The sequence below is a fragment of the Ailuropoda melanoleuca genome, chromosome 5 (genome assembly GCF_002007445.2).
Source record: "Ailuropoda melanoleuca isolate Jingjing chromosome 5, ASM200744v2, whole genome shotgun sequence".
NCBI classification, from domain to species: domain Eukaryota; kingdom Metazoa; phylum Chordata; class Mammalia; order Carnivora; family Ursidae; genus Ailuropoda; species Ailuropoda melanoleuca.
This window is the reverse complement of record NC_048222.1, coordinates 3,103,374-3,130,552: the sequence shown is the minus strand read 5'-3', so window position 1 is coordinate 3,130,552 and position 27,179 is coordinate 3,103,374. Positions and strand designations below refer to the sequence as shown.

The 27,179-nt window shown below is 45.1% G+C and overlaps 1 protein-coding gene across 1 annotated transcript in view; it reads right to left on the bottom strand.

Annotated features, from left to right (window-relative positions):
• The window catches only part of RIPOR2 (RHO family interacting cell polarization regulator 2), a 216,821-nt gene extending 189,901 nt beyond the window's left edge, over window positions 1-26,920 (bottom strand). The window contains exon 1 of the mRNA XM_034660249.1: window positions 26,653-26,920. Coding sequence (XP_034516140.1) covers window positions 26,653-26,728 — 76 coding nt within the window. The 5' untranslated portion in view covers window positions 26,729-26,920. The remainder of the gene's footprint in view (window positions 1-26,652) is intronic.
• Window positions 26,921-27,179: the final 259 nt, after the last annotated feature.

Below are 27,179 nucleotides of genomic sequence, written 5' to 3'. Positions count from 1 at the left end.
TTTATCATTCACAGGAGCCAAATGCTACATTTCAGCCTGCCTCTGCTCTCAATGCAGTTAGGAACCTTCGAAACCTTCTGTGTGAATTCAGGAGGGAAAGTAGTCTGGCAGATTCTGACAAGCATCCCTTCAAGAGCACATTTGTACTTGGTTAAAAAGCCCAGGCCAGCTGCTGTTGGGTCGTCATGGCAACAGGCATACACACCATTTACACCTCAGCTTCTGAGATGAGCCGGAAATCGCAAAACCTCTCCGACAGGAGGGGAGGGGAGGCGAAGAGACTCCTCGTACAAGCAGCCTAATGAACGGGTGTTTTCTGTCTTCTAAGGGGCTGCGGTGGGCACGCTGCCCTCTCCGTGTCCTACTTGTAACCGGGTAGAGAATTCATGGGATCTCCCCCACGCTGCGTGAACTTCAGGACAATTCAGCCAGTCACATTTCCCAAACCCACATTGCCTTTTCAAAGCCTGTCTACTAATTGATGCCAAGCAGTATTATAGTAATTGGGGAAAAGAAGGAAGGGCCTCTCTTGCTTATCCCTCCTGGAAATCAATTTCCCTAGCTTTCCATGGAGGTTCTGTGGGGCACTCTTCTGTACTGGGGGGGAGGGAAGCTGGGGGAGGAGGAGGTCTTTCATGGGCCTCCCAAAAGAGAGGTTAATCATGGCTTGAAAGCCTTCTCTTGAAAATGGAGTTCTAAAAATAATAAAGAGCTGTTCCCTCAATACTTCTGAAGGCATAGGGCCTCGACAATGGAACGGAGCTGGAGAAATAAACCCACAACAACGGAAAATTTAGACTGAGGAGAAGCTGGATCCCTCCAGGTAAACCACAGTGATTTCAAGTAGAGAAGAAGGATGGAACATATCCTCCCCCATCAGCCTTGACGGGAAGCCACAGGAGCTCTATTCATGAGCAGTAAAATTAGCCATGCATTCAGTTTGCATGACATTTGTTATTGCAAGAAGCATTCCACAGCATGACTTAATTGCACCCCCCCCCAAACACCTAAGAGGAAAGAGAAGGAAAAGAAAGGGTTTGATCCATTGAATGACACACAGTCACGAATCCAGGAACATTTAGCAACTGGTGATGGAGTGAACGTCACAAGCAACGCACAGCTAATAAAAGTTCCAGGCCGGATGGTGATAAACTTTCCTCCACTGTTCCATTACTTTTTTTCCTTCCTATAATTATGAACATTCATCACATAAGCTCTGACTTTAAAATGTCAAACTGTTTCCTTGTAGTTTTGCTTTTTCACCTTGCAATTTAAAAAAATAATTTTACCGATTCTGATTTTTATTCTGGGTCGTCTTTCAAGAAACAATCCCAGGAAAAAAACCCTAGGGGTAAGGATCCCTTCATTGTCTGGAGGTGTTCTAACACCTGCTGGGTATTGCACTTAGACATGGTTGGTCAATAGGCTATGGGGGAAAAAGCTTAAAGAAATGAGCTTGTTTCTCCTAGAGATTTCAAACTGGCATGCAGTCAGGTGCCAGACATCGGGGGGTGGGGGCTAACACGGTGTTCAAAGAAATGACATAAATGCGTTTTAGGCTTTGGCTCTGCAGTTTGCCACAGGCCCCCCCAATTCTCTAGTGTCTCCCACCTCGACTGCCCACTTACGTAAGCAGCCTGCTCTAAGGCTTGGAGTTCACATCTCACATGTATTTGCCCTTGCCTTTCTGCTTCTTTCCCATTGGGTGTGCGTTCTGATTAAGTCTTCTCTTCAAGAATTAAATCAGGTACCCTCTTCTGGTCTGCTGCTCTCTCCTGGCCCTGGCTAACTCCCCTGTCCGGTGCCCTGGGTTTTCGTTCTTACTTGTTTTCTAACTGGTTGTGATGCTGGATACTAACCAAGTAGCAAACTCCTGGAGGGTGTGATTTGCCGTTTGCGTGTTCTAACCCGGGACAGAGGTGGCTGCAGTGCAGGAGCCCAGTAAAACCATGTCAGGTTAGGGATGGATGGGGATGCAGGAGCCAAGACTGAGGGAGCGTGCACACTGGTACAATCACATGGATCTGCACTGATTTCCAAAGAAAACCAGAAACAACTGGGAAGCAGTTAGAGCTCCTTGTGATGGGAATGGTTCTTCTTGGGAGTTGAGATTCATAGCTGGGTCATTAGTAGAATCCTAAAACCACGCATTTCTGCCTAAAACCTGTAAGTAATAACAGTTGTCAAAGGTGGGATGTGCATACACATCTAAGTAATTTCATGATATCACCCAGGGAAGCCGTGAGGTTGAATTGAAGTCTTGGGGCCTATATTGGTTTCCTATGGCCTGCTATAACAAATCATCACAAATTACATAGCTTAAACAATACACATTTATTCTGAAGGTCAGAAACCCTAAAATCAAGGAGTCAGCAGGGCTGCTTTCCTCCTGGAAGCTCCAAAGGGAGATTCTCTTTTCCTTGCCATTTTAGTTTCTAGAGGCCATTTGCATTCCTGAGCTTGTGGCTCCATCCTCTATCTTCAAAACCAGCCAAGCAGCACCCTGAAATTTTCTCTTTGATTATCCAGCCTCCCTTTTATAAAGATCCTTGTGATTCCATTGGGCCCACCCAGATAACCCAGAATAGTTTCCCTATTTTTTTTTTTTCTAATCAGACTTTGCACCCAACGTAGGGCTCAAACTCCCAACCCCAAGTTTGAGAGAGGCACACATTCTCCAGCAGCCGAGCCAGCCAGGGGCCTCAATGTCCCTATTTTAAGATTAGTTGATAAACCATATTAATTCCACCTGCATCCTTCATTCTCCTTTGCCACAGAACCTGACTTACTTTCAGCTCCAGGGACCAGCACAGACTTCTTTGGGGGGCACTACTCGGACTCCCACAGTGACACCCCTGTAATAACCAAACCACCGAGAGAGAGCTACCATATAATTCTGCTTTAAACCAGTTGTAGTCCACTTCCTGGTATTCTAAAATTGCTGATAGAATTAAGGAGCCTTTACCAAGATGCTACGATGATGGAACAAGAACTGGGGATGATGGTTTTGAACATGGAGATGGATTATTTTTCAAAAAAGGGGATGATTTAGCGAGTTAGCAGTGTGTTGCCGGAAAAACCACAGAGTAGAAAGAAACTAAAACTTCAAAAATCAAGGTACGCCTCCCACCCCCAATCCACACACACACACACACACACACACACACACATTTGATTCTTATGATTCTATGACTCCTGAACCATTTGCGTGGCAAACTAGGACCACTCCATCCCTCATTCCCAACCCCCCTGGCTAAGCTCCATTTCCTGGCGTAATCCACAGGACACATGCCTGCTACTGTGTTTGGACGGGCCAAACTGGTTTCGTCTCCAGTCCAGGATAGAGAGGGCAGAGGGACAGCAGGTCTTCCCACATAGAAAGAGGGGATCACAGATTGAGGAAAGGAAGATGAAGGTATGTCATTCAGGAACTTTCCTGTGGTTCTAAGAAACTTATGTCGAAGTGGCCACACAATTGTTCAACAAGAGGCAAATGAATATAAAACCATGTTTACTCTTAGAAACCAAAGCTTTGTGTGAAATCTTGGGTTTAGGGGAAGGGAGGGATAGGAAAGCATGTCTGTTCATTCCCTGATCCCTTCCTCTCCCCCTCATTTCTGAACTTGGGCTTTGGAGACCCTATTAGTGGCGGGTATGTATTTAATGGTTACTTTTGCTCGACTAGGCGCTTCTTTTCCCTTTCGTCATTTTGCAACACGTGCCAACTCTCTCCCCCCCCTTGTTTTTTTCTCTGAAAAATAGAAATGAATATATAAAGACTTACTGGTACTGAAAAAAAAATCAAGGTGTAGACAGAAATATGAGGTGATGTTCACTTTTTGCTTTTTCTCTGTAGACTGCTGTGTGGAGGACAATTATAACTGATCTATCCTGAGAAGCTACTGTAAGGAGAAATGGAAAAAAAGTCTCATTTTGGCAAGAAAGATGGTAATGGTGGGAGGAATGCAGGTTTACAGAATGTGGAGTCAGGGATGTCCTTCGTACCCTTCCTGATCCTATGGTCTTTCTGTGTACATGTGCCAAGCTTCTATCATGAACCAAATATGCCAACCATAAAGTTACGAAGAGAAACAAAATCATATTTGTCCCCAAGAAGCTCACGTAGGGAAGAAAGAAAGGTAATTCCATTCCTGTATAGTATGAAGTAAAGTTGTCTAATAACCCTAAATCCTGGGAAAATACCAAAGGTGAGAAAAAACAATGCTCTCCTTGAGAAAAAAAGTTTGGCTTAACAATCCTTGAAAACAGTTGTGTTTAGTGACAAAGGCTCATAACTGGGATTTGGGTTTGTCAATAAATGTTAAAAGTAGATCATTATACAAAATTACGTAATTAGGAGCTATGGTTTTGTAAAAATTTACATGAGTGGGTAATGTGTTATATCCTTGCTTCTCTTAAAGTCAAAAGAAATATTTTATGTTGGGTTTAGGAAAAAAGCTGGAAAGTGCACCACCTGGTGGTTACTACCCAAACTGCTTGAATTGACCTGCAATTTCAAATAGAGGAAGTCATCGTGCCTAACTCCCAAGTGTTCTTACTGCTTTACATAAAACTTGCAAACTGATATATGTCCTCAGAAAATCAGAAACATAGAGAAAACATTCAAAATTCTGGCCAAAGCAAATAAGTAATATTCAGAATAATGTACCGCCAAAAAAGAGAGTTTATATATAATATTCATTGTATAATATTGGCTTTCCGTGATATAATAAATAATGAGTTTCTTATTCTGTTATTATTTCTCCACTTTTAAAATCCGGAATTCATCTACAAAGGACTTTTCAACATCAATTGTTTGATCACACTGCAATCCCCCAGTATTTCAGCCAACAGATCCTATTTATTTGTTGAAAATTTGTCCTGTAGAATTTTCCACATTCTGATTTGGGCTGATTACTTCTTCATGGCCTTGCTTAGCTTGTTTTTCTATTCCATATATTTCCTATAAATTAGTAGTAAGATCTAGATTAGATAAGATCTTGATTAGATTTCAGTTTAATTTTTTTATATTATATATTACCAAAATCTTATATATAACTCAGTTATTATATATAGATATGAATATAAACAAATAGGAAGACATACTTCAAGATGTTAATAATAGTTATATCTAGATGGTGGGATAATAAGATTTTTTTATGTAGCTTTTGTATTTCATTTTATAAATTATCTCCACTAATATGTATCAGATTAGATCCTATTAAAAAGCAGCTAGTATTTAAATTTGTTGTGAGTAAAACTGATTTGTTATTCTTTGAATAAAAAACCTAAGTGAATATCTCCTTTTGTATTAGTGGAAATTGAGCAAGAAAGAAAACATTTTTTCCCTTAACCAAAAGATCATTGTGACTTAAAGAACGAAAACAGAACTGAGCTGGATTTAACATGAAACACATGAGAGCCTTCCTGAGGTCTGTCCTATCTTCCCTCTTGGGATCTGCTCATTGCAATTAATGATGCTTCCCCAAAAGCAAATTTCCCCTGTGCTTTCCTCTCCAATGAGTCAATCTGAAATTTCAGCTTGATTCTTATGGGGAATGAAGAGCCCCAACACAGATTAAGATGTGTGCATCTGCCATTTGTAATGGATACCACAGGGCATCTCGGCCCACCAGTTCCTTTTCTGATAGTGACAATTTCTAATTTTTGACAGCCTAATGTCTAGCTGCCACTTTCAAAAGTCTGACAACTTCTGATCTAAACCACTTATTAGGCCCTTAATTTCTGCTTTCCCTTCTTATTACCAAAGCAATAAGTAGTCAATGTAAAAAAAAATTAGATAACCCTGATGAGCTGAGAGAAAATCAAATTCACAAATAATCCTGTCAAAACATTTCTAACGTGTTGGCATCAATCCCATTTCCTGGATCTATATGACTAGCTTTGGGGACAAGATTCATACCTTGTTTATTGTCTCCTTTGCACATAGGACACACACTTCCTGGGGGTTTACTAATGCTGGAAGTGAGCTGAAGTGGAGAAAGGGAAAGGGAAAGCCCTTCTGGACAGGGCGACTGCATGGAACAGGCACAGATGGAAGAGTGAGCTCTCAGTGTTTAAGGCGGGAGAGACCAGTCCTGCCTAGTAAGAGGGGTCATGTGGGGCAATTATGGGAGGAAAATGGTGGCAAATGTGGCAAAACTATGGCTGAGGACTTTGTAGTACGAGCTGGTAAGGGACAGTATTGAAATCTATTCATGTAATAGGATAATATCATTAATTCCTTCATTCTTTGAATCAAATAATGGTTTATAATGAAGGTTAGTGGAAAGGGGACCTATGTAGAAATAAACCCATAAATGTGATGAAATTAGATACATTTCTTTTCTTTCTTTCTTTTTTTTTTTTTTTGCTACAATTTACTTGGAGTACTGTTACCCCTCACAGTACACAGTTTTTTGAGTTTTGAGAATAGTGTAGCCCCCATCACAATCAAGGTATAGAAGAGTTTATCAAACAAAAAAGATTCCCTTGGACTTCTTTGTAGCTAACCTCTCTAACCAACCCTTGGTAGCCAACGATTTGTTTTCTATCCTTAGGGTTTTGTCTTTCCCAGAACACCATGTGAGCTGAATCATACAGTAGGTAGCGCTTTGAGTCTGGCTTCTTCTGCTTAGAATAATACATCTGTATTATTCCAAATGTCCTTATTAGTCCCATTCCTTTTCTTGCCGTATGGTATTTCATTGTATAGATATACCACAGTTTGTTTAATCATCTATGGTTGAAAGGCGATGTATTTCTTTTAAATATAACACATATAACTAATCTTGTAACTTCAACCAGCCCAAACGAGATTTCTAAGTCTTAGAGGTTTATTTACCAATAGTCAAAATGGTTGGAGACAGGAAAAAGAGAAAATCCAAGCAGAGCATAAATTAATTTTAGAAATATGGATGTCACTATCCAATAAATTCATTTTCAGAGCAGGCAGAGAAAGAGAATGGCAGAAGGACTCCAGGTCTGTGTCCTGGAGCGGCCTGATGACTGACTGGAGAGGAAAGAGGGCCCTTGCTTGCACTTCTCCAGAGGATTCCCTAGAACCACCTCCCCTCCTTGTGGACCACAGAAAGCCAAAGTGGCATTGGGCTGAGCAAAGGTTGATATTGTTTCTAGACCCTGCCAATGTCTTCAGTTCTTCTCTCATTGTAATCTGGTGATATCTTTCCTACCACAGTGTCCTTTGATGGCACAGAAAATGATTTTCTATGTTTCTAGCTACTTTTTTGAAAAGTGAACTTGCTGTTCTTTTTGCCTGACAACATTCTCAGAGGCCAAACTGGTGACTCTGGGTTAAATATCATTGTTCGGTCAGTAATTAGTCAGGATAAAATGGAAGAAAGATAGTCGGAGAAGATGGGGGGACAGGTAAGACAGAGGTGACAAGTAGAGGTGTCAGTCTATTCATCTAACTCTAAGGGGAACCCCTCTCTGCCTCATGCCCATTCCCACCCTCAGGTCCTGGTGTTCACATGGGTTGTGGGAATTTGAAGAATCTGATGTAAAATATAGGCAAAGGTGGAAAAAGGTAATTCAGAAGCATTTACTTTTTAGCTCTAGGGTGCTTCTAAGACAAAGAAATTCGAGTAAGTGCCTGGTGGTTTTTAAATTTTCTTCTACTTGGAACTAATACCTTGGATTTATAGAGAAACTATCTACTGAACAATAGTGCTCTAGGAGGCCAGAGCTGGGGAAACACTGGGTATCATGACAATAAGACTTTTTAAGGGTTAGAAATGTAAAAGCAGCAAGGTGTTTAAAAAATGACGGGAACAGACTTCCAGGAAAAATGGCTCAGATGCATTATTCTAAGCTCAGCTTGTCCCATAGTACAACTAGATAATACCCACATCCATGTAAATAACCCAAAATATGACCCAAAGACTGGCAGAGCAGACTCTCTACAGCTAAATGCAGAGAAGAGGCCACATCGAAGAAGGTAGGAAGGGTGGAGACTGGTTGGGAGCTAAAGATATTGTCTCAGAGAGGGACGGAGGCCATGAGCATGGAGAGGGGAAAGAAAAAGAACCTCACACCAGGCACCTCAGGCACAGGAGACCTGCACAGTGAAGAAATAACATTTGGCTGTGAAACTAGAGGGGCCTGGCTCTTATAATCAGCGGGGCTTAACTCCTGGAACTTTAGAAATCAGCAGGCTGGATTCCAGGAGAGCCAGGAGGGCAAGATGAAACTGAGTCCCTGCCCTTAAAGAGACATCACAACAAACAGACCCACTGAGATACAGCAATAGAAGCAGCAGTTTGGAAAAATGCCTGGGTTACACGGGAGGGAGACTTGCTTCCTGACCTCAGAGTGTGTGCTGGAGGAACAGGGATATTTGGGAGACCTCTCTAAGAACAAAAAAGCTGGCGGGTGTCATTTCCCTCCCCTGCCTCCCAGCTTCAACGCACGGACACCTGTAGGAAACAGCAGAGTAGGAATATTCCCCACCTCAATTTCAAATAGCACACCCCCTCCTTGCTTCTGTGAATCCACCCACTCTGGCCCTGCAGGATGAGTCTCTAACGTGGCTCCTTCACAGAACAGACCTGCAAGTCTTTGCTAAAAGCACACGCCCTGCCCCATTCCTCCTGTGGACCCGCCCGCTCCAAAATGTCCTTGGCTGGAGCCCATTCAAAGCGGTGCCACAAGCCTGGTAGTGTGCAAGCAGCCCCAGTAGGAGGCCAGCACCACCCCCAAGTGACTCTTGTCCCAAGGACAGGGGAAGATAACCACAGACACCAGTTTGACAGTGGCCTCGGTAGGGGGCTGGGGCAGCCAGCTGTTCTGACTACTAGCCCTGCCCACAAATGAAAGCTGCTCGGGAGAGAGCAGAGGGAACGCGCCCTGCAGGTCAGCACTACACCTCGGCCAAACGTCTGCTCCGATTCAACTCAAGGCCACGGCAGCCCCACACCGGCCCACTAACAACACAGGCACGAAACCCTGCTCACAAGCGGGCAAAGAGAGCCACGGCAGATGACTGCCCTGAGGGCAAATGTGGCTTAACCATAGCAACAGGGTGCACAGTACACACTCATGAGACACTCCTGAAGTGCCAGGTTCTGGTGAAGGGACGTTGCAGTCCAGGGCCCTCCAGGACCTCTCCTCTGTCAGGCCACTACCTTTAAGAGCAGGAGATGTAGCTGCCTTTCCTAACACGTAGAAACAGACACAGGGAGCTGGTAAAATGAGAAGACAGAGGAATATGTTCCATATATAAGAACAGGACAAAATCACAGCAAGAGAGCTAAATGACACAGAGAAATATGCCCAAGAGAGAATTGAAAGCAGTAGTCATAAAGAGACTCCCTGGGCTTGAGAAGAGTGGAGGAGTGATGTGAGACCTTCCAAAAAGAGAGAGAAAACAAGAAGAAGGACCAATCGGGGGCACCTGGGTGGCACAGCGGTTAAGCGTCTGCCTTCGGCTCAGGGTGTGATCCCGGCTTTATGGGATCAAGCCCCACATCAGGCTCTTCCGCTATGAGCCTGCTTCTTCCTCTCCCACTCCCCCTGCTTGTGTTCCCTCTCTCGCTGGCTGTCTCTATCTCTGTTGAATGAATGAATAAATAAATAAAATCTTAAAAAAAAAAAAGAACCAATCAGAGATGAAGAACTCAACAATTAAAATAGAAATACACTAGATGGAATAAAGAGTAGACTAAAGGAAGCAGAATGGACTCATGACCTGGAGGATGGAGTAATGGAAAGCAATCAAGCTGAACAGTAGAGAAAAAAATACTAAAAAATGAAAACAGACTCAGGGAACTCAGCAACACCATCAGACATAATAACTTTCACATTATAGTGATTCCAGAAGGAGAAGAGAGAGAACAAGCAGCAGAAAATTTATTTGAAGAAATAATAGCTGAAAACTTCCATAATCTGAGGAAGGAAACAGAAATCCAGATCTAGGAGGCAAAGAGAGCCCCTAAAAAAATCAACCCAAGGAGGTCCACACCAAGACACAGAGTAATTAAAACGTCAAAAAGTAGTGATAAATAGAGAATTTTAAAAGCAGCAAGGAAAAGAAAATGGTTACATACAAGGGAAACCCCATAAGGACATAAGGATTTTTCAGCAGAAACTTTGTAGGCTGGAAGGAGTAGTATGCTATAGTCAAATGCTGAAAGGAACAAATATGCAGCCAACAACACTTTATCCAGCAAGGCTCTCAATCAGAATAGAAGGAGAGCTAAAGACTTTCCCAGACAAACAGAAGTTAAAGGAATTCATCACCACTAAGCCAGCCTTACAAGAAACGTTAAAGGGGACTCTTTGAGTGGAAAGAAAAGACCACAAGCAGGAGTAAGAAAAGTAGGGAGCACAAAAGCAGTAAAATTAAGTATATCTTTAAAAATCAGTGAGATAATTCACAAAACAAAAGGATATAAAGTATGACACCATATCCCTAAAATGTGGGAGAGGTACACGTAAAGAACGGATTCAAACATAAGTGACCATCAACTGAATACAGACTGCTGTATGCAGATGTCATATATAAATCTAACGGTAACCACAAATCAAAAGCCAGTAATAGACAGAGAAAAAATAAAGAGAAAAGGGAATCCAAGTATATCACTAAAGAAAACCAGCACCCATGAGAGAAGAAAGTAAGAAAAGAACTACAAAGACAGCCATAAAACAAGTAACAAAATGGCAATAAGTACATACCTACCAATAATTACATTGAATGTAAATGGACTAAATGCTCCAATAAAAAGACATAGGATGACGGGATGGATAAAAAAGCAAGACCCATCTGCATGCTGCCTACAAGAGACTCATTTCAGACCTAAGATGGAAAGTGAGAGGATGGAGAAGCATTTATCATGAATATGGAAGTGAAAAGAAAACTGGGTAGCAACACTCCTATGGGACAAACTAGACTCTAAAACAAAGACTGGGACAGGACAGAAAGAAGGTCGCTACATAATCATTAAGGGAACAATCCAACAAGAAGATGTAACAATTGTAAATATTTATGCACCCAACATGGGAGCATCCAAATAGAGAAAGCAGCGAAGAACAAGCATAACAGTAATCAGTACTAATACAGTAACAGTAGGGGACTATAACACCCCACTTACATCAATGGATAGATGGTCCAAACAGAAAATCAACAAGGAAACTGGGGCTCTGAATGACACATTGGACCAGATGAATCTAACAGATACATTCAGAACATTCCATCCTAAAACAGCGAAATGCATATTCTTTTCAAGTGCATGTGGAAACTTCTCCAGGACAGATCACATGTGAGGCCACAAAACAAGTCTCAACATACTCAGAAAGAATTAAGTCATAATACTATGTACCCTTTGCAACCACAACGTTATGAAACTAGAAATCAACCACAAGAAAAAATCTGGAAAGACCACAAATACATGGAGGTTAAATAACGTGCTACTAACAATGACTGGGTCAATTAAGAAATCAAAGCGGAAATCAGAAAATACTTGGAGACAAAGGAAAATGAAAACACAACAGTCCAAAATCTTTGGGATGCAGCAAAACTGTTCTAAGAGGGAAGTTTATAGCAATTCAGGCGGACCTCAACAAGCAAGAAAAATGTCAGTTAAACAACCTCAACTTGCACCTGCAGGCGCTAGAACCCCAAGCCAACAGAAAGAGGGAAACAATTAAGATTAGAGCAGAAATAAATGATATAGAAAGAAAAACAGAAGAGATCAATGAAACCAGGTGCTGGTTCTTTGAAAAGATAAACAAAATTAATTAGCCTCTAGCCAGACTCATCAAAATAAGACAGAGGAGTCAAAATCAAAAATGCAAGAAACCGACACCATAGAGAAAAGGGATTATAAGAGAATAGTATGGAAAATTATATGTCAACAAACTGGACCACCTAGAAGAAAAGGATAAGTTCCTAGAAGCTTATAACCTCCCAAAACCGAATCAGGAAGAAATAGAAAATTTGAACAGATCGATTTCCAGCAAAGAAATTGAGTCAGTAATCAAAAAACTCCCAACAAACAAAAGTCCGTGACCGGGCAGCTGTCTGAGAGGTGAATTCCACCAAACATTTAAAGAAGAGTTAGTACCTATTTTCACCCTTTTTCAAAAAACAGGAGAGGAAGGAAAGCTTCGAAATCTAAATCTGAGGCCAGAATTACCCTGATACCAAAACCAGATAAAGACACTACAAAAAAGAGAACTACAGGCCAATATCTCTGATGAACATAGATGCAAAATATTTCAAAAAAATCCTAGCAAACTGAATCCAACAATGCATTAAAATAATGAGTCACCGCAGTCACGTGGGATTTGTTCCTGAGATGCAAGAGTGGTTCAATATTCACAAATCGGTCAGTGTGATACATCGCCATCAACAAGAGAAAGGATAAAAACCATATATGATCATTTCAATAGATGCAGAAAAAGCATTTGACAAAGTACAACATCCGTTCCTGATAAAAGCCCTCCACAAAGTAGGTTTAAAGGGAACATACCTCAACATAACAGAGGCCATATATGAAAAACCCACGGCCAGCATCCTACTCAATGGTGAAAAACTGAGAGCCTTTCCCTTAAGGTCAGAAACAAGACAAGGATGTCCACTCTCACCACTTTTATTCAACATAGTACTAGAAGTCCTCGCCACAGCTTTCAGACAAAAGAAAGGAATCCAAATTGGTAAGGAAAAGGGAAGCTTTTCCTATCTGCAGATGATATGATACTGTATATTGAAAACCCTGAGGACTCCACCAAGAAACTTCGTGAACGAAAGAAACTGAAAAAAATTGCATGAGGTTCAAAGTTACAGAGATTGTTGCTTTCTCTGAGTCACCCGTGAGTCATTTTTGAAAGCACTGCGTTCAGAAAGACAGTTTTATAAATGAATGCTATTTACAGGTAAAGCTAAAGGTGAAAAGTCACTCAACCTACAGAAGAGGCTGTGTGGTTAGTCACAGCTATTGCGTGCAGAAGAGGGAAACTGCTTCCGCTCGTTCTACTTGGCTGTTCGTGAAGATTTTATTAGGTATTTATATTGGTGGGCATTTTGCCACAGGCATAGAGGAGAGCCGAGCTTCGTTATGTGAGGTCTCACTAGTTCAGATTTATGATAACCCACGTTAAGTAGTCTAAAGAGAACCTTTGCTTGGCAGATGAAAAATGAAGAGCGAAAGGGCAGATGGAAGAGATCCATCTCCTAAAGCACTAGGGAAGGTCAGTATGTAAACAGTGGGGACACTGACTGCAAGTCTTTGTTTCTCCTTAGGAATAAGAAGCCTGAGAATTTCTACAAGTCAATACTTGGTATTCTATTTTGAGTTGCTGTGTATTTTCTTTTCTTTCTGTACATTTTTAAAAGTGGAAAATAATCCATGTGTGCTTTGTAGGAGATCGGTTGTGTGAATCTAGAGCATTAATTCTCCTGTGATTTCTTTGAATTTGTGACCGTTCCTGGTATAATGGAGATGCAAGACCGTGACCATTTCAAGGAGAGTAAACAGGGGGAATCATGAGGTGGAGGGCAGGAATTCCCTCTGAAGGAAGCTGGCAGGAGAGGAGGGGCTGAAGACCAGGGGGATAGGGCATGGGTGTTCTCCAGTGGAGGACAAGGGCAAGAAGAGGCAGGTCTGCATGTCCGGGCTCCTGAGCCCCTCTGCCAGTCCCAGGCTGCTGGCCTGTGGGTCTCCTGGCTGACTTCAGGGCCCCAAAGTCCCGACACAGCAACTGCCAAAAGGAACCACTCAGGCAAATGCCACTTTCTGGAGCCCCCAGTCTCCTAGAAGCAAGTGTTCCATTTTTCAAATAGCAAAACTAACAAGAATAAGCCCATTAAGAACTTCATAATACATTCTATATATTTTATAATAAATTATATTTTAAAAATAACAACTAAAATTGTAAAGGTGGGGTGCCTGGGTGGCTCAGTCCTTAAGCGTCTGCCTTCAGCTCAGGTTATGATCTCAGGGTCCTGCGATTGAGCCCCGGGTCGGGCTCCCTGCTCAGCGGAGAGCCTGCTTCTTCCTCTCCCACTCCCCCTGCTTGTGTTCCCTCTCTCTCGGTCTCTCTCTGTTGAATACATAAATAAATAAAATCTTTAAGAAAGAATAAAAAAATTGTAAAGGTATGCCCTCAGGCACTAGACTAAGAACAGAGACGTCTGCATGGTTCTGCAGCAGATGCGGTATTTTCCCACGCTGTCTCCCCGAATGCTCATGACTCTAGCGAGGGGGATTCCACCTGCCCCGACGGCGGATGAACCTGGAGTGGCTGACGGACACACCAGCCCAGAGCTCAAGGGCGATCCAGCCTGCTGCAGCCTGGGGAGGGCAGGAGCTCTGTGGTGAGGTACAAACCAAGGTCGGAAGGGAAGTGGAGAGTGTGACCTCCACGGGAGGGGTGGTTTCCAGGTGCCGAATCTTTGGGGCTGTGCTGGGCGCAGAAGTGAAGGCGCATGCCATCCCAGCTGCACCGGGGAGGAGGTCACCAATTTCGGGATGACCACGTACACATGATGAACTAGGAGTGGGAGGAGTTGGGGGGGTGTTGGTGGGTATGAAGAGAGACATCTTCTGGGGAGCCCAGCAGCAGACCTGGACTGAGCTTGGGAGTCGGTGCTGGGCAGGAAAGGGCCCCAGGTTGGGGCCACCACATCCTGCAATGATTCGAGTCGCTCTCACTCCACCCTCTTCCGCCGTTCAGCTGAGCCTCTGGGCAGTTGTGGGGAAACTGTTAGAAGCCACCGCCAGGATGGGAACTGGCTGAACAAGAAGGGAGAGGCGAGTCTCATGGGTCAAGGGATCGCAAGCAGGGCTGGAACTCTGGAGGCAACAATCCTGGGCACGGAGGGCAGGAGGAGCCCGCCTGATCTCACCTAGTTCCGCAAGAGACTTGGGGCACCTGTCTGCCCCAAGCCAGTTGGTTGCAGACCAGCCCCAGCTCTGAGTCCAAGTGTGTTGGGTGGCCAGGTTTCTCAGTGGTCCTTACCACCCTTGTCTGGCATAGAAAAAGAAACTGGGGACTCGGGGCAGATATTCCACAAAGATTTTAACATTTTGTGTGTTTTCCTTATATGTCTTTCTCAGCTTCCTGAACATTGAGCATAGCTCGGGAGACACTGTGCCTGATAGATACCACACACTCCTTTTACTGCCAGCAGACATTGCCGGCCCTGGACACCACCTTTGGGAGACTCCCAGAGCTGTATGCATTTCAGTGAGGCCCAAACTTTGAGATTTGGGGTGCAGAGTAAGATGAATTTTCTGAACAGAGAGCTCAGGGGGCTGGAAAAATGGCTAGACTGGAAGTCCACTGATTTGAGCTGGAGTCCTGGCAGTAAAAGTTTTAGCAGTAAAAACGAGCCTGGATTTTGAGGAAGCGATTTTGAATGTGGGCTGTATTCTGTCACATAGTAACTATGTGGCCCTAAGCAAGCCGTTCAATTTTTTGAGCCTCCAAGCCCTCTCCTGCAAAATGGGTATAAGGACCAACCTCATGGGGTTGGATGGAGTGTTCAGTGAAAGCATGACTTAGCCCCTAGCGTGGTTCCTGGTGTGAGTCCTGCCCGGGGAAATGGTAGGTGCTCCCTGTGGCTCCTTTCTCTCAGAACCTTCATTCCCACAAAAGTGAAAGGGGTTAATACAGATCTTCCTACCTCACAGAGTAGCAATGAATCCCCAATGAGAGAATATAGGTGAAATCAGCTCTAGCCACAAAAGCATAAGGTTGGAATCATTTTTATCAACTTGACACGTTGGGACCCGTCGTCTGGGCCACACCAGTGTCAGGAAGTGATGGAGAGGAGTGGGTTCTGTTTGATGTGGGAAGAGGTAAGGCGAGGCCCTGAGAACGGGGTTGTATCTGGGACTGGAGGGCACTGGGATGACTGGGGCAGCAGAGCGCTGGAAGGGATACCCTTAACATGTGATGAAAGTTGGGGTACACGAGAGACCACAGCCAAACTTCCAACCTGGGTGAGAAAGGATGTTTGTGTATTGAACACCAAGATGGTAAGTGGTCCGATCCACATCTCGTAGATAATCAAAGACCTGGAAGCAAGTCCCATAGCCTTGGAGGGGACGCTCGTGGTCCCCTACATCACAGATGATGCAGAAATGGAGATTGCATTGGGGGACAGTGAACAAAAGAATATGTTGTCTCACCCTGAGGATTTCAGAAACCAAACAGCTTCATTTTAACTGTGAAGTTAAAACTCAATTCAACTTCATTTAACTTCTATTTGGAAGGAAATCAAGCTTTTGTCCTTTGGGGGAATTGTAACAATGTCTGGGCTACTCATTTAACAGCTGGATTAAAAGCTGAAAGCTAGGGGCGCCTGGGTGGCACAGCAGTTAAGCGTCTGCCTTCGGCTCAGGGCGTGATCCCGGCGTTATGGGATCGCCCCACGTCAGGCTCCTCTGCTATGAGCCTGCTTCTTCCTCTCCCCACTCCCCCTGTTTGTGTTCCCTCTCTCACTGGCTGTCTCTATCTCTGTCAAATAAATAAATAAAATCTTTAAAAAAAAAAAAGCTGAAAGCTAAAGTATGTGATTTCCTTAAGAAATCAAGACATCCTTTCACTCTTTTCCTTCTGGCTGCAGGACGTTATTGCTCTTGATGCAAAACACATTTTATTTCGAGTTAGGGAGAAGGCACAGAGAGATAACAGGGCAGCCAGAAAGTTCCTCAACCCCAGGAGGAGTCCTGGATCCTTGGTGACTGTAGCTTAGCTTATGGGGCCTGGACAGCGTGTGCTGATTCCGGGTCTCCCACTGGGGAAAGCGACCCCTGTCTTGGATATATCTTCTACAACCCCATACAGTACGGTTGACGACTGGTCTAATACATGCTGAACTGTAATCATTTCCCCGGACTAAATAAAGTACCCTGAGTAGGTCCCACCGATATTCCCAGGGTATAGATGAGGCAAAGGGGGACTCCAGAAAGCTTCATTGTCCTTGATTTGTCTACAGCTTCCCCCGAGAAGGGAACAGATACATGAAGACCACTGAGACCTGAGGGGTCATCCACTCCAATTGCTGTCTACCCATGGTGTTTGACTAGAGATCTTACCACCTGCAAATAACCACACCTTATAAAGATACACCCAGTAATGGGATAATGTCCGCAGCGAAGAACATTCATGCAACAGCATGGATGGACCTCAAATGTATTCAGCTAAGTGAGAGAAGCCAGACTCAAAACCCTCCAGACTATAGGAGTCCATTTCTAAAATATTCTGGAAAAGGCAAATCTGGAAGACAGAAAATAGAACATTGGTTGACAAAGTCTAGGGAGAGGGGTTGATGGCAAATGGGGCAGGAGGGCATGTTTGGGTGGTGGGACTTCTGGATCTTGATCCTTGAGGTGGTTATTCAGCCACAGATGTTTGTCAACATTGATAGGACTGTGCATTAAAAAGTAAAAGTACTCTCTGTACATCATACTTCAATAAACTGGACTAAAATTCTTTAGAAGAACCATTAACAAGGACTGAATGACAGATATGTTGAAGTGTTTAGAGTGAAGTGTCAAGCATTAAAAAAATAAGATTTGTTGGTGGATGGATAGAGGAATAGAGGTATGGATGGACAGGAAGAAAGCAAGTTGAGTAGAACATCGGTGGTAGGCTCGGGGGGGTAGGTGTGTGGGTGTTCCCACTCTAATTCCTGCAACTTTTCTGTATGTGAAAATTGTTGTTAATGAAATCTTGGAACACATTTAAAGAACACAGCTCACACGTCTCCTTCACCATTGGCACCATTTAGAGGGGTGCTTGCAAGCCTACAAAATTCCCTCATGCCATGTCCTCTGATGGGCTCAAAAGAGCATCCTTTCTGTCCCTTTGAAGCCACCCAGACCAAAGTAAGCTTCCTCTTGGTCCAGAGGAGGAATCTTTTGAGGTTCTTTGCAGTCTTGTTTACAAGTATTTGCTCTTTTCCCTTTAACACAGTCTTAGCAAGCGAAATGTCTGTCGCTTGCTTGGAAATGGAAGGATTGGATTAATTTGGCTCTGTTGGTAGCACATCCTCGGGGAACAAAACTTTGGGCGGCAGCAATTCATTGCCAGCAAATATCCTGGACTCCGTTTTCTCGATCTTGCTCGGCTATTCTGTGTGTAGGCTCTGGCTCTAGATGTCTCTCTCCATTCCGTGACGGGGAGAAGTGCCAAGCCACCCACCCCAAGCATGAGAACACCTCTGGTGCCTTGGAAACCAGGCACCAAGGGACCAGCCTGCGAGGGGATAGGGAAGGGTCTTGTTCCTAAGTCGGCATTCATTTTGGTGGAGGGTGCAAAGATTCGCCCTTTGTAGGGGAATGGTTCCACCCTACGTTACCATCTGGGGACTCAGAGGCAGCACCCCATGGCTGCGGAAGCCAGAGACTCCAGGCAAGCTGAATAATTAATCAGATGCCTCAGTCCTCACCCAATACAATCCATTTTTACAATTATAATCTGTGTGTGTGTGGATTTCAGCGGGTCCGATTAGGTACACTTAGACTGCTCAGACTCTGCAAGCCTTCATTTCCACTTGGCTGTATGGACCCAGTCTGAAGATATTTATGGCTCTTGATTGACATAGGAAGGTATTCGAGTTATGTTGTTAAATGAAACAAGCGAGTTGCAGAACAGATCCTACGAAAACAATACATTAAGTGTATTTTAGTGAAAGAAATATAAGCACTTGGCTCTGTGCTGGTGGGCTGGGGATTCTAGATGACTTATCCTTTCTGTCTTATGTGTTTATGTGTTGCTTGATTCTTAGATCAGGGAGACAATGGCTTTGTATCAGATAAAAACAAAATGAACAGGTTTATTTTTTAGTGTTACTGCCCAAGCTCATGGTCTTCCCAGTCTTGACAGTGAAGTGCCAGTGTTGTGTGTGTGTGTGTGTTTGTGTGTACATACACACACACATTCATATGCAGTTACACAATTTCTAATCTTGGTGTTTTGGAGGAAAATCTGGTGTGCATGTAGTGGGTTATATTTGGCTAACATATTTCGGGATGGTTTCCATTCCCTTAGGACCCTCCTTCCCCCACCCTCAACTTAATAGACTAGCTTAACGCTACCAAGAAAATGTGCTCTTTTGCTAATTTTCTGCTTCTAACCAGAGACCAAGTTGTTATTCTAGTGATTAACTTTGAGGCTCTTTATATCCGTCTACAAACAACCAACCTGAGAATAAAGGGCTTCGGGATCTGTCACCAAGCCCTGAGTTCTCTAATCCCTCTGCTGTTTTCATTCCTTTTCATTTTTGTTCGTTGTCGTTGTCTGTGTTTCTTTTCCTCTCCTTCCCTTTGCCCTCCACACCCTCTCTTTTGTCCGTCCTTGGCTGGAGACAGCTAAAATATCTGTCCAGATCATTGTACATACAAAGAGAGCGCTTTCTCCACCAACAGAATCCCCTTGAATTATTCAAAGTATCTCCCTTTCTCAGGTTTCCCATCCCTTTTTTTCCCTTGACAGTAGGAGCTGGAATGGGGCCCTTGGCAATGGCACACACGGACTCAATCATGAAGGCAGGGAGAAGAAGGGTGAGTCTTCTAGAGAAGGAATTTTTCTTCTGAATCATGAGAAAACAGGGAATGCCATGTGTGAAGGTATATAAATAATCTTACATTGGTAGGAATGCTGGGACCCCCTAAACAAAACACAAATGAATTCTCCGTAATTGGCAGAACTGTGGGGGTAAACGAGATGTGGGGAGAAGCTCAGGTGGGGAGCGGGGGCTGCCTGCTCTCTGAGCTGAGGCTGTTAATGGACAATTTTAGCAGGTGGATAAACTAGAGCCCAAGAGAATATGTCACTTGCGGATGACAAAGAATGTCCTAAAAGGCTTCTTTTTTCATTTTTTATACTCAGGGTGACCCCCTCATTGACCTCCTTCCTAATTTTTTTTTAAGATTTTATTTATTTATTTGACAGAGATAGAGACAGGCAGCGAGAGAGGGAACACAAGCAGGGGGAGGGAGAGGAAGAAGCAGGCTCATAGCGGAAGAGCCTGATGTGGGGCTCGATCCCATAACGCTGGGATCATGCTCTGAGCTGAAGGCAGAGGCTTAACCGCTGTGCCACCCAGGCGCCCCGACCGCCTTCCTAATTTTTAAGCTTATGGCTTTAAAGGAGCCAGAAGCCACGAGAGGAATCCTCTCGGGTGGGTGGGGGGCGGAGCAGAGAAGCCCAGCCCGGAGCAGCCATTGCACCACAAGGAACAGACAACCAGGAGCAATGCTGATGGGGTCAGAAGGACAGCGGGAAACAGAGAGGCAGCCCATGGAAGAGAAGGCATTTGCAAATGACACTACAGATAAAAGGCTGGTATCCAAGATCTATAAAGAACTTCTCAAGCTCAATACCCAAGAAACAAATAATCAAATCAAAAAACGGGCAGAAGATATGAACAGACACTTTTCCAATGAAGACATACAAATGGCTAACAGACAAATGAAAAAATGTTCAAAATCATTAGCCATCAGGGAAATTCAAATACAAACCACACTGAAATACCACCTTAAACCAGTTAGAATGGCAAAAATTGACAAGGCAGGAAATAACAAATGTTGGAGCGGATGTGGAGAAAGGGAATCCCTCTTACACTGTTTGTGGGAATGCAAGTTGGTACAGCCACTCTGGAAAACAGGGTGGAGGTCCCTTAAAAAGTTAAAAATAGAGCTACCCTATGACCCAGAAATTGCACTACTGGGTATTTACCCTAAAGATACAGACGTAGTGAAGAGAAGGGCCATATGCACCCCAATGTTCATAGCGCCATTGTCCACAATAGCTAAATGTGGAAGGAGCCGAGATGCCCTTCAACAAATGAATGGATAAAGAAGATGTGGTCCATATATACAATGGAATATTACTCATCCATCAGAAAGAACAATTACCCAACATTTGCAGCAACATGGATGGGACTGGAGGAGATTGTGCTAAGTGAAGCAGAGAAAGACAATTATCATATGGTTTCACTCATTTGTGGAACATAAGGAATAGCAGGGAGATCAGTAGGAGAAGGAAGGGGAAAATGAAGGGGGGGTAAACAGAGGGAGAAATGAACTACGAGAGACTATAGACTCTGGGAAACAAACTGAGGGCTTTAGAGGGGAGGGGGGTGGGGGGATGGGCTAGCCTGGTGGGCGCGTATTGCATGGAGCACTGGTGGTATACACAATGAATCATGGAACACTACATCAAAAACTAATGATGGACTGTATGGTCATTAACATATAATAAATAAAAAATAAAATAAAATAAAATTAATTAATTAACTAAAAAAAAGAAGAAGGACAGCAGGAGACTGTGAGCTGAAAAGCTGCAGCTGCAGCCCCAAGGCTTCCCGATGGTGCACAAATCCTGGAGGGAGGAGCCCGGGGAAGAAACAGGAGGGAGGTCCAGCCACAACATGTGGGTGGAGCCTTGCCAGGTAACAGGTGCGCGGGAGCAGCAAGCCCATAGGAAGTGCGTGGCCCTGTAAACTGATGCTGGCGCTCAGGCATGGGGCCATCTGCACATTGGTGGCCCCGTGGATGGAGGCTGCCAGAACAGGCACCCTGCACTCTCCCCCTTCCAGGGGCCTCTGTGGCTCTCTGGGACCCGCCCAGCATCAACTCTTGGCTTTGGCTTCTTCTGGAGACACCAATTATGTAGAGGAGACCACAAGACCTTTCTAGAAGCAGAGAGCCACACAGGGTCAGCACGGAGCGCTGGCTGCTTCTGTCCTTGGGCAGAGTGGTCAGTGCAGGACTGCCGCGGACAGAAGAGCCCTCTTCACAACCACAGTCCAGGGACTGGTCTGCAGAGCTCACACAGTGGCCTGCAGGCCCCCTCCTGCCCCTTCGAGGTTAAGAACAGCCCCACATTGAGCCTGGGGAACAGTGAGAGCAGCTGAACAAGACAAGTGAGTCCCACTGCCCCTGGGAAGGAAGTCACCAGTGGTATCTCAGAGATGCCAACTTTCCCTAAGTGGCTTTGTCACTATTGTCCTTTCAGGGACTCGCAGAACTCGCTTAATTCTGTTCCCTGGGGTCCACGGAGGATGTTCTCCTGCAGCCTTCTCTATCAAAGCTCCACCCAGACACGGAGGCAAAACCTTTCAGGAAAGGCACACTAGTAAGTCCCACTTGGATTAAGTTGTCTGGATGGTCTATTTGTACTGAAAACAGCCTGGGGATCCACTGGTGGAGAACACACCATGTTTTCCAGAAAAAAAGGAGCTGTTGCACCCTCTGGGGCTAGAGTGGTTCTCCCTGACTTGGCCAGACCCTCCTGCCTGGGGTGGTGCACGCGGCTGGACATGGGGGTGGGGGAGGTCGAGGCTGAGGAAGAGGGGCTCCCTTCTCCAGCACGGCCTTTCTCTCCCAGCCCAAAAGCATGGTGGGGGGTATTGGTGGCCCCTCTAAACTGTCCCCCATGTCATAGTCACCACTTCTGTTCTCTCAGATGCCCACAGCAATCACTGCCACGTACCAGGCACTGTGTAAGGAGTTGCCATAATTTAGGTCTTAATCCCAAACGGCACCACGAGCCCAGTATCCTTATAATAGCCATTTTATGGTTAAGGAAGTGGGCATCCAGGGAGGTTGAGTGACTTGCCCACAGGCCCATAGCGAAGAAGCTGTGAGAAGCCAAATCTCCCGGTTATCAAAGCAGATACACTTGCCAGACTTCCTTTCCCTAATGTCCCCTAAGGTCAGCAGAGTAAAGAAGGGGTCGCAGCAGTTCCCCCTCACTGCCCTGACACTGCTGTCATCATTCAGACAGTCCAGGTGCCCCTGTGCTACTGCTCATACCCCTTTTTACCCGGGGTGTCAGGTAAGTAGCCTAACAGGGTTTCCAGGGAGTTGGATGCGCCCCTCTTCTGTCTGCCCCCATCACGTGTTTGGGTCTTTCTCTGGTGGCCCCTTTAAAAATGCCAATATCCCTGAGAAGGGTAACACGTTGTAGCTCTCATAGCTTGGCTCCATCCTGCTCCATCCCGCATTACTACGGACTCTAAAGAACATCAGTACCTCGTTACAGACACCGCGAGTGAAGAGGAGGAAAAAGAGGCACGAAGGGAAAATGGACTTTGGGAGTGGTTGCTTCAACAGGGATGTAATTTTGATTGAACTCAAACCTTCCTGAGTACGCCAGGGGCCGGGTATTTTGCTGAGAGTTATAGGCATACAGAGCACAATCGGAATTGGTTTCTACTTGAGGAGATTTGGATATGGACTGTGTGTCAAATAGTATTAGGGGAGCATTGATTTTATTAGGCAGTTACGTAGAATAAGGACCTTACTTTTTAGAGATGCTCTTACTAAAATATTTAGAGTGGAGATGTCACAACAATTTGTGACAATTTATCTTAAAATACTTTGGCAGGAAGCAGATGAAACGAATATGGCAAAATGTTAGCAGTCGTTTAGGTGATAGGTATACAGGATTCATTGTGTTATTTTCTCTACTTTTCTGTATATTTGAAAATTTTCATAATAAAAAGTAAAAAAGAAAAAGCTTTCCAGTAGCTCAAAATCCAGGTTCTATTGCAAGGATGACAGGTTTTGTGGTAAGCAGAATCCAAAGACAGCCCCTTGATTCCTGACTCTAGTATATACACACTCATGTAATTCCCTTATCTAGAGTGTGGGAGACACTTGTGAATACGATGAGATTTTACTTCCATGACTAGGCTACGTCATATGGGCAAAGATTAAGGATTTTACAGATGCAATTTAGATCCCTGATCAGATGATTCTGAATGAATCAAAAGAAGATTATCCTGGGTGGGTCTGGCCTAATCAGGAGAGGTCTTGAAAAGAGAGATTACAAGCAGCACCAGATATTCTCTGGGTTGGCCTTGAGAAAGCAGAACCACCATGTTGTAGAGAGGGCCATGTGACAGGGAACAGTAGAGAGCCTTCAGTTGCTGAGGGCCTCAGTCTTACAACCACAAGGAACTAAATTCTGCCAACAACCTTTGAGTTTGGAGGGAGACTGTGAGCCCCAAAGGAGACAGAGGTTCTGGACGCATTGACCACAGCATTGGCAAACCCTGAGCTGACCTCGCTAATTCATGCCCAGTCTCCTGACTGATGGAAACTGCAAGATAATAAATGAGTGGGTTTTTTTTAAAGATTTTATTTATTTATTTGATGGAGATAGAGACAGCCAGCGAGAGAGGGAACACAAGCAGGGGGAGTGGGAGAGGAAGAAGCAGACTCATAGCGGAGGAGCCTGATGTGGGGCTCGATCCCACAATGCCGGGATCACGCCCTGAGCCAAAGGCAGACGCTCGACTGCGCCACCGAGGCGCCCCTAAATGCGTGTTGTTTTAAGACAATACACTTGTGGTAATTTGTTACAAAGCAATGGAATACAAATGCGGGTTTTGGCTCTTGAAGCAAATCTAATAGCAGTGCTGGATGGGAAAGGATTCCAAGCCTGGGCCTGGCTTCCCTGGGAGGGTGCGAGCGAGCTGTGGTTCATTGGCAATGTCTGCCTGGGCACGGAAGTGGTAGCACGTGGCCCTCCTATTGCCGTTCACGGTCCCTTTGTGGATTGGAGGGGAATGGGTTATTAACTCATTTTTCTCAATGACAAAATAACCCCAAGGGTTATTCTTGGGTCTCTGAGTCAGAGGGGATGCTAGCCTGTGAGAAAAGCCTCAGAGAAAGGGACAGAAAAAGTAATCAAAGTGTCAAAGACAGAGTTTAGGAATTGCAAAATAATGCTGACGGCTAGCCTGGCGTTTGCAGTGAGACACTTCTCCATCGTTCTTTCTCTCTTCAGTGTCTTCACTCTATTTCCCTTTCCACGGCCTCTAATTCCACGGCCTCTAATTCAAATATGCACAGGTGTTCCAAGAGTTGGAAAAATCAACCCAAAACAAAGTCACTTGATCTCCTGCCATTTCTGACTCATACTGCCTCCAGCACGGCGGGGCTATTGACCACCCTGGAGGAAAGTCAGAATCCCCTCCTCTCTCAGGCGCTTATGCCAAAGAGGACTGGCCAGCTTCACGTCCAACTTGGAGGAAGCATTTATCAACGCATCATTGTTTCACACTAAAACTGTCCAGAAACCTTCCCCCAATGCCCAGCTGTTAGTCTCATCATTAAAGTAAAATCGCCATAATGACGCAGGTCTTCCCCAGAATTTTTGTTGGTGGACGGTAGGCCGCCTCCCCATTGCTGTGCGACAACACGGATCAAGCCATCCTTTCTCAGGGACACATCCCGCCGCAGAGGTGTTGTCAGAAATCCATAGGACCACAGCCCTTTTCCCATGGACGCAGAAACTGGAATTGGAACTCAAGCAGGCTCGGGTGAAAGAAGGTGAATAAGAAGGTAAGGGCTCTCAGAAATTGCTAACGGCTCTTTAATTGTCCTCAAGATTTAGCTGGGCACAATCGCACATGTGTGGGGTGCCGTTTGAAATCCAGCCAGCCCAGGTTGGCCCCCTAAGCTAGTAGACTGCCACTGTGCTTGCTTTTTTATGTTCCTAAGCCCCTCATTCCTCTTCATTTTACTGTCTTCACCAGGGACTTCTAACATGTAAGTCTCGCCAACGTAAACTAGACTTAAGTAACACCACGTGATGGGCCTTTAATGAGAGCAACACTGGCCTGAAACTAGGGCTCAGTGGCCCGCAGTAGTCCCATTCTGCATCCGACCATCCTGTCGGCTCTTTAGCATTTAAAGAGTTCACTGCCAGCGTTTAGACTTGAGCACTCTGACTTAGAAATTAACATGTTTTTGCTTTTCTGGAAAAGTCAGGAAAGCTGGCAACTCGGACCTCCATTCCTTATGAAAGCAATCTGATGACATCGAACAGTGCATGCCTTTCTGTGGGAGGACATGTGCTTCCCCATTTTACCACAGTCCCCACCGTTCCCTGTTGCCTCCTCATGCTGACGCCACGTGTCTGTTGTCGTTTGCCATCATGGCTTCACTGTTGTTTTTCTCAGGACAAAGAGAAAGGGGGCTGTTCCTCACGGCTGTGAAAACAGCCCTTTGGCTCATTTGCCTCCTTAGCCTAGCCCCACTGTTTGAATTTGCTGACACCTGACTTAAATTACCCTTTCCAGCAACAGACACAGACCAGTATGTTACTTATTGGTGGGTAATGGTCGGGGCATACATTTGGAATGCTTTTGCCTTCTCAAATTACTTCAACACCGAAATCTCCCCTTTGGTTAGCGTTCCTGTCAACTCAAGGAGAACCTCAGCGTGAGTCTGATCATTTAAGAAACAGACGTTGGTCCTTTAAAGGAAATGTGCCTCACTCGCGTTTCCCCCACTCTAGCTACATGGCTGTTCCATTCAGACGGTGCATATCTCACCCCCCCGCCCCGCACACTGTAATGAACGAAAGTTCCAGTTCGCACAACTCCTCGACTGGCATAAACACTTATCTGTATTTTCCATCTAGAGGCAGAAAGAAAGAGGCCCTCTCTTGCTGGCTACTTGAAACAAAGTGTATTTCGTTACTCCTAATTAGGATGGAGCTGCAGGCAGCAAACAGGAAGAGAGAGGAGAGGAGAAGGAAGGCCTTCAGGAGAGGGTGCCCAGGACGACGGAGAAGGGGGCAGGTAGGAGTGTGTAGGGGAGGGTATGGAGAAGGCAGGCCAGCGCCAAGGAGGGGCGCCAGCCACACCTTTGGGACACTCACGGTTGAGCTGCCGCCTCCGGATCCGGTCCCTCCATGGCCTGCTTCTGATCCAGTGTAACCGAGAAGGTAGCACCATGGTCCCAAGGTGAGCCTTCTAAAGCCTTCTCATGGCAGGGAGCAACAGGGCGCACAGCGATACGGAAGACAAGTCCAAGTGTATAAAAATTAAAAAAAAAAAAAACCTCTTCTCTTTTCTGTGTCTGAGGCTTCCGTTGACTTCTTTTATCTTGTAACTTGCTTTTCCTTTCCTTCCCTTAACTCCGCGCTGGCCCGAAGGCAGCTGCCGCGCCGGGCTGCGGGGCCCAGCCTCCACCGGCCGCCTGTGCCATGTTTTATGCATGAAGGTGATGGGGCGGTAATTTATTCTAGCGGAGCTCCTGTGTCTGCCCCACGTCAGCGAGCCGGGCGCTGGCTGGGGGAGGGCAGGTGTACGTGTCTGCAGGAAGAATGGCCTGAAATGGGAATCCCTCTCCGCAGGCAGGATTGAAGATCAGAGCCAGGCTGCCAGGAGCATGGGGCAGGACGGC